Source organism: Ovis aries, chromosome X, assembly GCF_016772045.2.
Source record: "Ovis aries strain OAR_USU_Benz2616 breed Rambouillet chromosome X, ARS-UI_Ramb_v3.0, whole genome shotgun sequence".
NCBI classification, from domain to species: domain Eukaryota; kingdom Metazoa; phylum Chordata; class Mammalia; order Artiodactyla; family Bovidae; genus Ovis; species Ovis aries.
In genome coordinates this window covers 83,523,640-83,541,707 of record NC_056080.1, presented here as the reverse complement: position 1 = coordinate 83,541,707, position 18,068 = coordinate 83,523,640, and the positions used below count along the sequence as shown (strand labels likewise).

The 18,068-nt window shown below is 37.9% G+C and overlaps 1 protein-coding gene across 2 annotated transcripts in view; it reads right to left on the bottom strand.

Moving 5' to 3' along the window:
• Positions 1–18,068, bottom strand: part of GABRA3 (gamma-aminobutyric acid type A receptor subunit alpha3) — a 243,706-nt gene that overhangs the window by 77,748 nt on the left and 147,890 nt on the right. For both annotated transcript variants that reach the window (XM_042241792.1, XM_004022275.5), the window contains one exon: positions 17,966–18,033. In XM_042241792.1, the coding sequence (XP_042097726.1) occupies positions 17,966–18,033 (68 nt within the window). The remainder of the gene's footprint in view (positions 1–17,965; positions 18,034–18,068) is intronic.

Sequence of the window (18,068 nt, the reverse complement as noted above, 5' to 3'; positions counted from 1 at the left end):
GGACAATCGCAGACCCAAAGAGGCATCTTTTACCAAACTGCAAACAGGTTCCGTTGCTAACCAAGAGTTCTTGGGATTGTGGATGGTTGACATTGCCGGGACAGTTGCAGCCAGAGATCAGCTCCCCAGAAGAGACACACGGCACACCTGAGAAGGTGCGCCTGTTGTACACCCAGAAAACTGAGCAGCTGGGACAGGGGAGGCGATCAGATGCACCACCCACCTGGGAGTGACTGCTCACCAAGCACCCGGTCACCTCAGCTGCTCGGACTGGGGAAGGGCACAAAACGCAGGCCCAACCTAGTCTGTGCCTTTGGGAAGTACTCAAGAACCTGAACATGAGCTGCTTAGACCTGGAAAGTGCACAGAACCCAGGGCCCGCCTCAGACACTTTCCAGGAGAGCAAACTAGAGCCTGAGAAGTGTAGACCATGAAAGCACACATGCCATGAGCAGGGGCAAACCCAGTGCGGCTGAAACACTGCAAGCACTCCTCACACAAGCCAGGGATATTTGTTTGCATTGTTCCTCCCTCCCCACCACAAGAGAGAACAGTTCAGTTCAATTCAGTTCAGTTCAGTCGCTCAGTCGTGTCTGACTCTTTGCAACCCCGTGAATCACAGCATGCCAGGCCTCCCTGTCCATCACCAACTCCCGGAGTTTACTCAGACTCATGTCCATTGAGTCAGTGATGCCATTCAGCCATCTCATCCTCTGTTGTCCCCTTCTCCTCCTGCCCCCCAATAACTCCCAGCATCAGTCTTTTCCAATGAGTCACCTCTTCACATGAGGTGGCCAAAGTATTGGAGTTTCAGCTTTAGCATCATTCCTTCCAATGAATACCCAGGACTGATCTCCTTTAGAATGGACTGGTTGGATCTCCTTGCAGTCCAAGGGACTCTCAAGAGTCTTCTCCAACACCACAGTTCAAAAGCATCAATTCTTTGGCACTCAGCTTTCTTCACAGTCCAACTCTCACATCCATACATGACCACTGGAAAAACCATAGCCTTAACTAGACAGACCTTTGTTGGCAAAGTAATGTCTCTGCTTTTTCACATGCTATCTAGGTTGGTCATAACTTTCCTTCCAAAGAGTAAGCGTCTTTTAATTTCATGGCTGCAATCACCATCTGCAGTGATTTTGGAGCCCCCCTCAAAATAAAGTCTGACACTGTTTCTACTGTTTCTCTATTTGCCATGAAGTGATGGGACCAGATGCCATGATCTTCGTTTTCTGAATGTTGAGCTTTAAGCCAACTTTTTCACTCTCCTCTTTCACTTTCATCAAGAGTCTTTTCAGCTCCTCTTCACTTTCTGCCATAAGGGTGGTGTCATCTGCATATCTGAGGATATTTATATTTCTCCTGGCAATCTTGATTCCAGCTTGTGCTTCTTCCAGCCCACCGTTTCTCATGATGTACTCTAGTGAGACTAAATAAGTGACCACCTTCACCCCCTTTTGTCAGGGTTGAAATTAAACACTGAAGAGATCAGCAAACAGAAGAAGCTAAAAAAAACAGAGGGAACCACATTGGAAGTGACAGGTGCAACAGATTAAAACCCTGTAGTTAGCACCGACTACATTGGAAGGGGCCTATAGATTTTGAGAAGTATAAGCCAGATCAAGGAACTATCTGAAACTGAACTGACCCCACACTGTCTGCAACAGCTCCAGAGAAATTCCTAGATATAGTTTTACTATTATCATTTTTAATTTTTTTAAAATTTTAAGTCCTCTATTACTCCTTTAATTTTCATTTTTATAATCAACTATTACCTTGAAAAATAAAGACCCTATTTTTAAAGCAAACTTCATATATATGTTTTATAATTGTTGTGACTTTGTTTTCTTTTTTTAATATTTTAATTTTGAGAGTCTAACCTCTACTCTAGATTTTTATTTTTTGCTTTTGGGTATTTGTTATCAATTTTGTACCATTAAGAACCCAATCTTCAGTACCCATTTTTACTTGGGAGTGTGATTACTGGCTTGAATGTTCTCTTCCCCTTTTGACTCTCTTTTTTCTCTGCCAGGTCACCTCTGTCTCCTCCCTCCTCCTTCTCCTCTCTACCCAACTCTGTGAATCTCTTTCTGTGTTCCGGGCTGTGGAGAACACTTAGCGAACTGACTACTGGCTGAATCTGTCTCTCTCCATTTGATTCCCCCTTTTCTCCCCCTGGTGACCTCTGTCTCCTTCCTCCGTCTTCTCTTTCCTGTGTAACTCCATGAAAATCTCTGAGGGGTCCAGACTGTGGAGAGCCCATAGGGAACTGATTACTGGCTGGCTTGCTCTCTCCCCTTTTGATTCCCCATCTTCTCCTCCTGGTCACATCTATCTCCCTCCAACCTCTTCTTTTCTCCATGTAAGCCTGTGAACCTCTTCAGGTGTCCCTCATTGTGGAGGAACTTTTCATCATTAACCTAGATGTTTTATTATCAGTGCTATAAAGATGGAGAAGTCTTGAGGCTACTGTAAGAATAAGACTGAAATCCAGAGGCAGGGGGCTTAAGTCCAAATCCTGAGAACACCAGAGAACTCTTGACTACAGGAAACATTAATCGACAGGAGCTCATTCAAAAGCCTCCATACCTACACTGAAACAAAGCACCACCCAAGGGCCAACAAGTTCCAGAGCAAGACATACCATGCAAATTCTCCAGCAACACAGGAACATAGCCCTGAGCTTCAATATACAGATAACCCAAAGTCACACCAAACCCACTGACATCTCAAAACTCACTACTGGACACTTCACTGCACTCCAGAAAGAAGAAATCCAGCTCCACCCACCAGAACACTTACACAAGCTTCCCTAACCAGGAAACCTTGACAAACCACCCATCCAATCTTACCCACAGTGAGGAACCTCCACAGTAAAGAGGAACCACAAAATTCCAGAATATGGAAAGGCCACCCCAAACACAGCAATATAAACAAGATGAAAAGGCAGAGAATACTCAGCAGGTAAAGGAACAGGATAAATGCCCACCAAACCAAATAAAAGAGGAAGAGATTGGGAATCTACATGAAAAAGAACTCAGGATAATGATAGCGAAAATGATCTAAAATCTTGAAAACAAATTGGAGTCACAGATAAATAGCCTGGAGACAAGGATTGAGAAGATGAAAGAAATGTTTAACAAGGACCTAGAAGAAATAAAAAAGAGTCAATATATAATGAGTAATGCAATAAATGAGATCAGAAACACTCTGGAGGGAACCAACAGTAGAATAACAAAGGCAGAAGATAGGATAAGTGAGGTAGAATATAGAATGGTAGAAATAAATGAATCAGAGAGGAAAAAAGAATTAAAAGAAATGAGGACAACCTCAGAGACCTCTGGGACAATGTTAGTGGCCAACATTCAAATCATAGGAGTCCCAGAAGAAGACAAAAAGAAAAACCATGAGAAAATACTTGAGGAGAAAATAGTTGAAAACTTCCTTAAAATGGGGAAGGAAATAGTCACCCAAGTCCAAGAAACCCAGAGAGTCCCAAACAGGATAAACCCAAGGCAAAACACCCAGAGACACATAAATCAAATTAACAAAGATCAAACACAAAGAACAAATATTAAAAGCAGTAAGGGAAAAACAACAAGTAACACACAAGGGGATTCCCTAAGGATAATAGCAGATCTTTCAATAGAAACTTTTCAGGCCAGAAGGGAATGGCAGGACATACTTAAAGTGATGAAAGAGAAAAACCTACAACCAGATTACTGTACTCAGCAAGGATCTCATTCAAATATGAAGGAGAAATCAAAAGCTTTACAGACAAGGAAAAGCTGAGAGAATTCAGCACCACCAAACCAGCTCTCCAACAAATGCTAAAGGATTTTCCCTGGAAAGGAAACACAGAAAGGGTGTATAAACTTGAACCCAAAACAACAAAGTAAATGGCAATGGGATCATACTTATCAGTAATTACTTTAATTGTAAATGGGAAGAATGCCCCAACCAAAAGACAAAGACTGGCTGAATGGATACAAAAACAAGACCCTTATATATGTTGTCTACAAGAGACCCACCTCAAAACAAGGGACACATACAGACTGAAAGTGAAGGGCTGGAAAAAGATATTCCATGCAAATAGAGACCAAAAGAAAGCAAGAGTAGCAATACTCATATCAGATAAACAGACTTTAAAATAAAGGCTGTGAAAAGAGACAGAGAAGGACACTACATAATGATCAAAGGATCAATCCAAGAAGAAGATATTAAACTATAAATATATATGCACCCAACATGGGAGCACTGCAATATGTAAGGCAAATGCTAACAAGTATGAAAGGGGAAATTAACAATAACACAATAATAGTGGGAGACATTAATACCCCACTCACACCTATGGATAGATCAACTAAACAGAAAATTAACAAGGAAACACAAACTTTAAATGATACAATAAACCAGTTAGACCCAATTGATATCTATAGGACATTGCACCCCAAAACAATGAATTTCACCTTTTTCTCAAGTGTACATGGAACCTTCTCCAGGATAGATAACATCCTGGGCCATAAATCTGGCCTTGGTAAATTCAAAAAATTAAAATCATTCCAAGCATCTTTTCTAACCACAAAGCAGTAAGATTAGATGTCAGTTACGGGAGAAAAACTATTAAAACTTCCAACATATGGAGGCTGAACAACATGCTGCTGAATAACCAACAAATCACAGAAGAAATCAAAAAAGAAATCAAAATATAGAAATGAATGAAAATGAAAACACAACAATCCAAAACCAATGGGACACTGTAAAAGCAGTGTTAAGGGGAAGGTTCATAGCAATACAGGCTTACCTCAAGGAACAAGAAAAAAGTAAAAAAACAAACAAACAAACAAACAAAAAAACTAACTCTACACCTAAAGCAACTAGAAAAGGAAGAAATGAAGAACCCCAGGGTTAGCAGAAGGAAGGAAATCTTAAAAATTAGGGCAGAAATATATGCAAAAGAAACAAAAGAGACCATAGCAAAAATCAACAAAGCTAAAAGCTGGTTCTTTGAGAAGATAAATAAAATTGACAAACCATTAGCCAGACTCATCAAGAAACAAAGGGTAAAGAAACAAATCAACAAAATTAGAAATGAAAATGGAGAAATCACAACAGATTCACTATCAGCAATTATATGCCAATAAAATGGACAACATGGAAGAAATGGACAAATTCTTAGAAAAGTACAACTTTCCAAAACTGAACCAGGAAGAAATAGAAAATCTTAACAGACCCATCACAAGCATATAATCAGAAATCTTTCAGCAAACAAAAGCTCCAGACCAGACAGCTTCACAGCTGAAATCTACCAAAAATTTAGAGAAGAGCTATCACCTATCCTACTCAAACTCTTCTGGAAAATTGCAGAGGAAGGTAAACTTGCAAAATCATCGTATGAGGCCACCATCAGCCTAATACCAAAACCTGACAAAGATGCCACAAAAAAAGAAAACTACAGGCCAATATCACTGATGAACATAGATGCAAAAATCCTTAACAAAATTCTAGCAAACAGAATCCAACAACACATTAAAAAGATCATACATCATGACCAAGTGGGCTTTATCCCAGGGATGCAAGGATTCTTCAATATCCACAAGTCAATCAACGTAATACACCACATTAACAAATTGAAAGATAAAACCATATGATTATCTCAATAGGTGCAGAGAAAGCCTTTGACAAAATTCAACATCCATTTATGATAAAGACCCTCCAGAAAGCAGGAATAGAAGGAACATGCAACAACATAATAAAAGCTATATATCACAAACCAACAGCAAACATTACCCTCAATGGTGAAAAATTGAAACCATTTCCCTTCAAGTCAGGAACAAGACAAGGGTGCCCACTCTAACCACTACTATTCAACATAATTTTGGAAGTTTTGGCCACAGTAATCAGAGCAGAAAAAGAAAGAAAAGGAATCCAGATTGGAAATGAAGAAGTAGAACTCTCACTGCTTGCAGATGACATGATTCTCTACATAAAAAACCCTAAAGACTCCACCAGAAAATTACTAGAGCTAATCAATGAATATAGTAAAGTTGCAGGATATAAAATCAACAAACAGAAATCCCTTGCATTCCTATACACTAACAATGAGAAAACAGAAAGAGAAATTAAGGAAGCAAGCCCATTCACCATTACAACAAAAAGAATAAAATACCCAGGAATATATCTACCTAAAGAAACAAAAGACGTATATATAGAAAACTATAAAACACTGATGAAGGAAATCAAAGAGGACACAAATAGATGGAGAAATATACCATGTTCATGGATTGAAAGAATCAGTATAGTGAAAATGAGTATACAACCCAAAGCAATCTATAGATTCAATGTAATCCCTATCAAGCTACCAAAGGTATTTTTCACAGAACTGATGCTGTTGCTGATGGTAAGTCACTTCAGTCGTGTCCAACTCTGTGCAACCCCATAGACAGCAGCCCACCAGGCTCTGCCGTCTCTGGGATTCTCCAGGCAAGAACACTGGAGTGGATTGCCATTTCCTTCTCCAACGCATGAAATTGAAAAGTGAAAGTGAAGTCACTCAGTCATGTCCGACTCTTTGCAACCCCATGGACTGCAGCCTACCCGGCTCCTCTGTCCATGAGATTTTCCAGGCAAGAGTACTGGAGTGGGTTGCCATTGCCTTCTCCGTTTCACAGAACTAGAACAAATAATTTCACAATTTGTATGAAAATACAAAAAAACCTCGAATAGCCAAAGCAATGTTGAGAAAGAAGAATGGAACTGGAGGAATCAACCTGCCTGATTTCAGGCTCTACTACTGAGCTATAGTCATCAAGACAGTATGGTACTGGCACAAAGACAGAAATATAGATCAATGGAACAAAATAGAATGCCCAGAGATAAATCCATGCACCTATGGATACCTTATCTTTGACAAAGGAGGCAAGAATATACAATGGAGAAAAGATAATCACTTTAACAAGTGGTGCTGGGAAAACTGGTCAACCATTGGTAAAAGAATGAAACTAGAACACGTTCTAACAACATACACAAAAATAAACTCAACATAGATTAAAGATCTAAACGTAAGACCTGAAAATGTAAAACTCCTAGAGGAAAACTAGGCAAAACACTCTCCATCATAAATCAAAGCAGGATTCTCTACGACCCAGCTCTCAGAGTAATGGAAATAAAAGCAAAAATAAACAAATGGAATCTAATTAAAATTAAAAGCTTTCACACAATGAAGGAAACTTTAAGCAAGGTGAAAAGACAGCCTTCAGATGGGAGAAAATAATAGCAAACAAACCAACTGACAAAGAATTAATTTCAAAAATATACAAGCAACACCTGCAGCTCAGTTTGAGAAAAATAAATGACCCAATCAAAAACTGGGCCTAAGAACTAAACAGACATTTCTCCAAAGAAGACACACAGATGGCTAACAAACACATGAAAAGATGCTTAACATCACTCATTATCAGAGAAATGCAAATCAAAACCACAATGAGGTACCATCTCACACCAGTCAGAATGGCTGCTATCCAAAAGTCTACAAGCAATAAATGCTGGAGAGGGTGTGGAGAAAAGGAAACCCTTTTACACTGTTGGTGGGAATGCAAACTAGTACAGCCACTATAGAGAACAGTGTGGAGATTCCTTAAAAAACTGGAAATAGAACTGCCATATGACCCAGCAGTCCCACTGCTGGGCATACATACCAAGGAACCCAGAATTGAAAGAGACACGTGTACCCCAATGTTCATCACAGCACTGTTTATAATAGCCAGAACATGGAAGCAACCTAGATGTCCATCATTAGATGAATGGATAAGAAAGCTGTGGTACATATATACCATGGAATATTACTCGGCCATTAAAAAGAATACATTTGCATCAGTTCTAATGAGGTGGATGGACCTGGAGCCTATTATACAGAGTGAAGTAAGCCAGAAAGAAAAATACCAATACAGTATACTAACGCATATATATGGAATTTAGAAAGATAGTAATGATAACCCTATATGCAAGACAGCAAAAGAGACACAGATGTATAGAACCGTCTTTTGGACTCTGTGGGAGAGGGGGAGGGTGGGATGATTTCAGAGAATGGCACTGAAACATGTTTATTATCATATGTGAAATGGATCGCCAGTCCAGGTTCTATGCATGGTACAGGGTGCTTGGGGCTGGTGTACTGGGATGACCTAGAGGGATGGGATTGGGAGGCAGGTGGGGGGGGGGCTTCAGGATGGGGAACACATGTACACCCGTGGCTGATCCTGACAACATATGGCAAAACCACTACAATGTTGTAAAGTAGTTAGCCTCTAATTAAAATGAATACATTTACTAATAAAAAAAAAACTCAATCAGTTGTGAGCTTAGTATAATAAAATATATCCAAGCCAATACACAATGAATTTGAAAAATACCAAAGAGGAGATCTTAAAAATAACAAGATAGAATAGGCATATTATCTATAAAGAGGTGACAATTTGACTTCTTCTTTTGATAGAAGTCAAAAGAATTGTATAACCAACTAGATTAACATGTAAGAGTGCTTTCAAAATAAAGATGAGTTTAGGTAAATAAAATACATTTTTTCTCATGGCTGGGTCACTCCAGAATTCAGGCTTCTTTCAGAAATCTCTATATCAGAGAAGTATTGTTTGACCATCCTATCATAAAGAGTAATTCCTCTTCCCCGTACTATGCATTATGTTTTTTCATGCATTATTTTGTCAGATAGCTCTGAAAAAAATGTACTTTCATTTGCTTGCTCTTTCTTTCATTCCACTAGCCTGGATGCTGCACAAGAACAGAGACTTTATTTAGTTCACTGCTATATCCCTAGCACCTAAAACCCTACCTGATCTATAGTAGCTGATCTATAAATATTTTTGAATTAAAAAATGATTGAATGAATCCTTAGGAAAGGAACTGCTAAAATAATTTTTCATGTAGTTGAAAATGAAACCAGCAGGAAGACACAAGAAGGAATGGTGAGCAAAAGTGTTGACAAGCTTATAGATAAGATAAACAAATAATGGCTCTCTACAAATGATGATAAGGGCTATGAAAACAAAGTAGAATAAATAACAACAGCAACCAAATGGAAGGAGAAAGTAAAGAAATGTGGATTGACATATTCTTGTATTATTTGGAGAAGAGTGGAGATATTAAATTTAAGGTCAAGTATATATATCAACAAGGTAATCACTAAGGATATGCTAGAAACAGAATGTAAAACTTACAAAAGAGAAAAACAAAGGGAATGTAGAAAAATGTTTCAATCCCACAGAGAGGAAAGAAAAAATAAAGCATATAAGAACATGAGGGGAAAGAATATATAAGACAATGGAAATAAGCAATATAATCTAATGATAAATAAACAATGTAGTTATATATTGTGTATTATATATACAAGAGTCACAACTTAAGGGCACATAAAAACACAGGTTGAAAATGAAGTGATGGAAACATATATGGGCAAATTTTGATCAAGATAAAGTCATAGAACTATAAAATACAAATAGCATGGACTGTAAGATAAACATTTTTCTTCAGGATGAACTATTACACTAAAAATGTATATCAGGTAAAAAAAAATTATGTATGAGTAACATGGACTCAAAATATGTAAGGCAAAAACTTAATTACAAGGAGAAAATGACAAACCCATAGATTTTCAATAAATGAAAGACCAATCAGGCCAATAATTTGTATGATGAAAGTATATAAAGAATCCTTTTGACAACTATGAACTAAGGAATACACATATACTTATCTACTTAACAATTAGTTAACATATCTTTTTCACCAAAAATAGATGATCATATGCTAAGTCATAAAGCAAATCAAAGAAACAAAAAAGATTTCATGTCCTACAGGCCATCTTCCTTTAATATGAGGCATTAAATTAGAAATTAATAACAAAGTTTTACATTTGAAAATGAGAAAACACTAAACATTTTCCAAAAAACAAAGAAGAAATCATAAATGATATTAGAAAATACTTTGAACAACAGTGAAAATACTTACAAAATGAAATCTTATATTCAATACTTCATATGAAATGACATCTAATTGATATTGCATGAATTTTTCTGCTGTTGCATTAGTTTCTGCTGTACAACAAAGTAAATCAGCTATATATATATATATATACATATATATATATATATATCTCCCCTCCCTCTCTGACCTCCCTCCCAACAAAGACCCAGCACAGTCAAATAAATAAAGAAATAAAATATTTTAAATATCATTATCAAGTTTTATTCTTCCAGAGAATGTAAAGATGTGCTAATAAGTAGAAAAACCTATTAATTTAATTAGACATGTTAACAGATTAAAAGAAAAAAAATCACACAATCATCCTAATAGGGGACAAAAGAGAAGTTGAAAAATTTTCAATTAAACACATACTTTTTAGAAAATTAGAACTAGAACAGAGTGCATATCTGTCATATTCATTATTGCCCATAGTCATTTGTTTGGCCTTTCTAAGATATCTTATAGAAATTCCCATATTATAAGTTCTGCCTTCCTAAACCGAGCCAAAACTCAAAATGCCCAGCTTTTCTTGTAGTTAGAATCAGACTAAATGACCAAGCACACAAATGCCACAAGAAACTTCAATTCAGAAGTTGTAGCATGAGAAAACAGGATCTACATGGAGTTTCTACTTTTGCTAATTCAGGTGGTAACAAGTATCTTGTCTTTAGTGGTATACATTGGCTACTAAACACATAAAAAGATGCTTAACCTCAAAGTTCATCAGAAAAATGCAAATAATATCAATTAGATGTCATTTCATATACATCAGAATGGCAAAAACAAAGTGCAACAATATGAATCATTACCAAAAGTGCAGAGAAATGGAGCTCATACACTTCTAGTAGGATTAAGAAATTGGTACAACCTCATCACAAGAGTTATTTGGCCCTATCTGAAAAAAGTGAAATGTTTGCAAACCCTGCAAATCAGAAATGTTATCTGTAGGTACACACCCTACAGAAACTCAAACGTGTTCACAAAAAGATGTGTACAAGAACATTTGTTTTTAATAGCAAAAAACCATTCTTTTTAATAGAAAAAAGCTGGAAACAGTCTAAATACACATTGACATGAGAAGTGAATGTATTAATATGAGTAAATATTCATATGCTTTAAAAGTCTATAGCAGTTAAATGAACTAGGTTAAGAGCATTAGAAAGAATAAATTTCAGTACAGTAAAAGATATGTTGTAAAATGATAAACAAGCTATGACACATTTGAATTATTATAGTTTGAAAACATGGAAACCACTATTATTTTATTCATTATAATATTGTTATTTCATGTGATATATATAGAGTTGGACCATAAAGCAGGTTGAGCACTGAAGAATTGGTGCTTTCAAACTGCGGTGCTGGAGAAGACTCTTGAGAGTCCCTTGGACAGCAAGGAGATCAAACCAGTCAATCTTAAAGTAAATCAACCCTGAATATTCATTGGAAGAACTAATGCTGAAGCTCCAATACTTTGGCCACCTGATGCAAAGAGCCAAATCTTTGGAAAAGACCCTGATGCTGGGAAACAGAAGTGGGTGGCAGAAGATGAGATGGTTAGATAGCATCACTAACTCAATGGACAGGAATTTGAGCAGACTCCAGGAGATAGCAGAGGACAGAGGAGGCTGGTGTGCTGTAGTCCATGGGGTTGCAAAGAATTGGACACAATTTAGTGACTGAACAACAAATACATCCTCAGTTATAGATCTAGAGTATACATTGGAATGGCCAAAAAAAGCAAATTCATGGTTATTATTATCTCTGAGGAGGAAGGGAAGGAGAGAAATAGGATCAGGAAGATACACAGGGGTTTTATTTTTATCTTTAAAGATTATATTTCTAATATGAAAAGAAATATAGGAAAAATTTCAAGATTTAAAAAAGTTGTTATTCAGTTGTGTCTGGCTCTTTGCGACCCCATGAACTGCAGCACGTCAGGCTTAAAAAAGCTGGGTGATGGTTACCCAGTTTTTTTATGTGTTGTTCTCTACACAGTCAAAACTATTGGGGAAAATCACATAGTAATTATTTGCTCTATAAGTATCGCATGACCTTTGGCTAAAAGCAATTCAATTTTGACCTGACCTTCTAGAAATGCAATCAATCCCTTCCTTGCAAATTGAGCCTTTGTATACTCTCCAAGGATGATTGCCTCCAAATTGACAAATGAATTCTGTTGTTTTGTGAGGCATTTAAATCAAATCTTCCGGATAATAAGCCTAAGTCTGCCTCCTGGGAAAGGTACTTAATACATTTCCTACACTGCTCAGAGATGACACAAAGCTCAAGGGGAAGAATTTCTGGCTTGGTGTTGAAGCTTGAATGTCTTCAACTCTCTGACACTGTGCTGTGTATCAGTGCAGGCTTCCAGAAAGGGCATGTGTGGCTGGATCAACTTTAGCAGGGTCTCGGGATCATCCAGTCCTCCCTTTGCTCTTTGCCTCCTCTCTATTCTCTATTTAGGAAAGCCATAATCCACATGCCTCTTTCAGTTGTATTTAGCCTCTGAAATAGTCTTACTAGTATTGTTTGTGTTCTGCCTGTCTACAAAAGAGTAGTCCAGGAGATTCATGATCATAGACTCCTAGGCAAAACACTACAGACATGAACTCCTTTTCTATGTTGCATCTGGGAATATGGTATACTATAGAATAAGAGGAAACTGACAGCTTATGAGGCTTTCAAAATGCTCCCCTTCACTCTATGCATGAGGACACCAGTAAGGGAGGACTTGAAGTAGACACAGCCACTTTATTCCAGTGTTGGGGAAGAAACAGGTCCAATAATTTCAAGCCCATCACCACAGGAAAAAAGTCCCTATGTGGACTTTCTTTTTATTTAACAGCATTTTTTCCCATGCAGTCTTTCAATACTTTGATAACTGCATGACTTTCATAAGCAGAAGTCCAACTAAAATGTATGTCACCTGAATCTGTTAAAAAGAATTAAGATTATAATATATCTTATGGGTCCTCATTTCCCATGCCTCCATTTTTTAAATAAATTAGTTTATTTTGGTTAAGCTAGGTGGTTAGTTCTATTAGTGTATTGTCTACTTTCATCATTACCTGGCTGTCCACTATATAGCCTAGGAAGTTTCTCCCAGATTATTAAGGCATGATTGACAAATAAAAATTGCATATTTTGGTTATACGATGTGATTTTTAAAGGTCCATGACATGATGATTTAATATACACATTGTGAAATGATTTCCACAATCAAATTAACACACCTATCACTTCACATAATCACTGTTTATGTGTGTGTGTTGAGAACATTTAATAGCTACTCTTTTTTAAAAATACTAGCTGTTGGAATGGGGTGGATGGTGAATGAGGTCCAAGATGGAGGGGACATATGTCTAACTATGGCTGATTCATGTTGATGTATGACAGAAACCAATACAATACTGTAAAGCAACTATCCTTCAAGTAAAAATAAACAAATTTTTAAAATTCAGCTGTTAACTTTCTACTTTCCTTTCCAATCACTGACCATTTGAATACCCTACCATTGTTAAACCAGCAGCCCACTTTTTCTTCATTCTAATTCAGAGGATCTTGACCAGGGAAAACTACCATTGGTCAAGAACCACTGCTCACTGGTAAGGAATAGACAGATTCAATTTGCAAGACAAGTGGAAATGAAACTGCATTTTTCATTAACCCTCCCTGTCATTGCCACCTCCACCATCTTTCCATATATTGACTGAGAAAATGGTCTACAATATCCTAAACATAGAAAATCATAGATAGTCACAAGACTTCAGTTTATTCAAATTGACATTATATCCTTTGTTCTGTTTCTTTTCTGGGAGACTATCAACACAGGATTAATATTACTGCTGAAAAACTATGTATTGTGTGATTATTCAGCTCCATTTGCTATAAATGGTTAATACATGTTTTTATTCATAATGCTTGTAAAGTTCCCATTGTAACCAGCTGCCAAATTCTGTCTTTTACTCTGCATTATTTCTTTCTTTCCCAGACTTTCCCATTAGAAACATCTACTATTCTTCAATTTTCATCTCTGTATAATTTTCTTTCATCGTAGCTCCTTATTTTCACAGATGGAGAAGTCATCAAAACTTGTGCCCTGCTACTAATATTTCATATAATCTCAGCAAACACAGAGGACTTGTGTCAGGTTCTGTGATAGGTGCAAGAGATAGAAATGTATTTGATATACAAGCAGCTCCTGCAGCTCAATTCCAGAAAAATAAATGACCCAATCAAAAACTGGGCCTAAGAACTAAACAGACATTTCTCCAAAGGAGACATACAGATGGCTAACAAACACATGAAAAGATGCTCAACATCACTCATTATCAGAGAAATGCAAATCAAAACCACAATGAGGTACCATCTCACACCAGTCAGAATGGCTGCTATCCAAAAGTCTACAAGCAATAAATGCTGGAGAGGGTGTGGAGAAAAGGAAACCCTCTTACACTGTTGGTGGGAATGCAAACTAGTACAGCCACTATGGAGAACAGTGTGGAGATTCCTTAAAAAACTGGAAATAGAACTGACATATGACCCAGCAATCCCACTGCTGGGCATACACACCAAGGAACCCAAAATTGAAAGAGACACGTGTACCCCAATGTTCATCACAGCACTGTTTATAATAGCCAGAACATGGAAGCAACCTAGATGTCCATCAGCAGATGAATGGATAAGAAAACTGTGGTACATATACACAATGGAGTATTACTCAGCCATTAAAAAGAATACATTTGAATCAGTTCTAATGAGGTGGATGAACCTGGAACCTATTATACAGAGTGAAGTAAGCCAGAAAGACAAACACCAATACAGTATACTAATGCATATATATGGAATTTAGAAAGATAGTAATGATAACCCTATATGCAAGACAGCAGAAGAGACACAGATGTATAGAACCGTCTTTTGGACTCTGTGGGAGAGGGGGAGGGTGGGATGATTTGGAAGAATGGCATTGAAACATGTATATTATCATATGTGAAACAGATCGCCAGTCCAAGTTCAATATATGAGACAGGGTGCTCAGGGCTAGTGCACTGGGATGACCCTGAGGGATGGGATGGGGAGAGAGGTGGGAGAGGGGTTCAGGATGGGGAAAACACTTACACCTATTGCTAATTCATGTCAATGTACGGCAAAAACCACCACAATATTGTAAAGTAATTAGCCTCCAATTAAAATAAATAAATTAAGAAAAGAAATTAGATATAAACATAAATGATTGTCTTTTAATAGTATTTATATGTTGGGGTTAGGTTTGTTTTCCTCTATTTAAAAATAAAATTCTAGGGAAGTCTTTATTTCAAAAAAATTAAAATAAAAAAATAAATTAAAAATAATGTATTTTCCCCTCAAATTTAATTTGTTTTATCTCATTCATTCTTAAATTTAACAAATAGTTGAGAGTCTGCCAACTGACGAACACCAAGTTAGGCATTGGTGGTACTGAGAGTGACGAAACAGACATGACTCTTCATTGAGCTGTCAAACTCAGGATCAATGTTTGTGGGGGTCAGTGTTTGACCAAAGAGCACAATGGCTACAAAGGGCTATGGCTGTTGCTGGTTCAGTGCTAAAACTACCACCACAACTTTCCCCCTTTGTGAACAAAAGACTCTCTATCTCCTTAGACAATTATTAGGCACCAAAGCTCCCTGTTTGAGTGGAAGAAAGTCAAGAACCCAGCTAGCCAGCCCTAATTTTCATTTACTTTTCCAAGTGGTCTGTGGGCTCAGGGGAGCTTGCTTTCTTGATTCAATTAATTGTTAAAGTCACACGACTATCTGATGTTTCTTGTGAAGCCATCCCTGATCCTGCCACAATTGACACAGTCTATTAAGTAGTACAGGAAGAAAATTTTCAAAACACCAGAAATTTGTTTCCCAGCCAGATTGATCATAGCTATTCTGCCTTGTGATAGGATGGAAGTTCAGCTAAAAATAACCTGAAATGTATTTGTCCAAAGGTTGCTCTATCAGGAAAGGACCATTCTGTTATCTCTACTTAATCATGGGTCAGTGCCGGGGACAGACAAGTGGAAGACGAAACTTCAGAAGATAAAACGTCTGGATTGTTTGAAGTGTCTCTAGAGTCTATGCATACCTATGTGTGCCTGCTTGGGTGGGAAAAGAGCAGGGAGACAAGCTGGTTTGGGCAGGGGATATGTGAATACTTCTGTAGTATCTCAGAATTTGGGTATCTGTATGTGTGTGTCTGTGGAGTGCCTAGGGTGGTGTATAAGCTGTTTTTTTTTTTTTTAATTCTCCATATACTTTCTTATTTTGCCTCAATGTATTTATGGATGTAGATTCATAAGGGAAAGTGAGTATGTGTGTGTGTGTGTTCAAACAGTAGCTTCAGTTCCTTTCTTATGAAAATATTAGTCAATCACTAATTCCCAGGAATAAAAAAGAGAGCTGCACCTACCTGAAGAATTTGGTTATCCCCCTGGCTGGTCTCACAACCACTTATGACTTCCTCTCCTGAGAACTAGCTTGTTTCTCCAGTTGACTCCTACACCTTGCCTGATTGAAGGAAGACCCAGGGAAAGACATGCCTAAACCACTTCTCAGCTCCCAGTCTTTTCCCCCTTGTAGTTCACCCTGTACAGACTGCCAGATGAATCATTCTAAAATAATGGCTCTGCATTACCTGTAGGAAAAACTATCATGACACTACACAACTGTTTGTGTTTTCCTAAAAGATCTAAATAAGCTTTGACCCTGCTAAGTAGTAGTCCCATTGAAGATAAAGAAAAATATCTATATAGTGAGCAGGGACATTTCATATTTTTGAACATATTTTTTCTAATTTTAAGACTTTAATTTTCAACCCAAAGTCACTCATTCAACAAAAGTTTATGGAACATCTAATAACTTCAGACATTCTGAGCAGCTAATAGCTTCTTTGTCACGCACCATGATAATCTTTTAAAAATCTAATATTCAGAATCTGAAGTAGGTATTTATCAGGTCCTCCATTATGACAGGGTCTCATGTGTGAACTCTCCACTGCATTCTTTACTTTGGCAGCAAGGGACAAAGGTAGGAGCAGGGGAAGTCCTCGTAGATGGCTCATGAATCATCCCCTTGCTAGTTCTGCTATAGTCATCGTTTAGTTACTCAGTCGTGTCCGACTCTTTGCAACCCCAAGGACTGCAATCCATGAGGCTCCTCCGTCCATGGGATTCTCCAGGCAAGAAGACTGGAGTGGGTTGCCATTTCCTTCTCCAGGGGATTTTCCTGACTCAGGGATCAAACCTGCATTCCCATTGGAAGGTGGATTCTTTACCACTGAGTCACCTGGGAAGCCCAGTTCTGCTGTGCCCTGCCTTATTCTTTGAATCTGATCTGAAGCTCTCCTCCTCCTTACACCTACTCACATCTATAGAAAAACCAGTGTCTAAAAGTAGGTTTGACTCTTCCCCCAAATGGTTTGCATCGCTGTGGTCTGTCCACTTCCCCAGTGAATGCTTGTTTGCAAGGAGTGGACTTCTTAAATGACACCACCAGTTGCTAGACTGAGAGTCCTCCACCACCTGTCCTTCTCATATGACCTATTTGTGCTAATTTGTGTGTGGTGGACCAAATATAAAGGGTGAGAGTCAGAGAAAGTTTAATTGAGAATAGGGAGCCAAGCTGAATTTTGAAATTTTCTACACGTTGTAGAAAGAATGGAATGGTACTCCTGATTGGGGGGAGCGGGCGGGCGGTATATGCTTGTTATGTGAATAGGCGGGGAGAGCAGGGCAAAAGATGCATTTAGTTAAATGTAGGACAGTGAGGGTAGGGAATTCATGAGACAAGACTTCTCCTCAGAATATAGCTCCAAGGTCCTGCCACAGGAAAAAACCAATTTGTTTACTTTGACCTGTTGCGTAGTCTTTCACTTTTACCTTTGCAGAAACCATACTTACCATGTCAGTGTCTGACACAGGGCCAAAACTGGTCACATAGATGTCAGTCTTAACTTCAGTCACAGCATCTGGTTGAAAGAAAGTAGAAAAGCAGAGTGTTAGG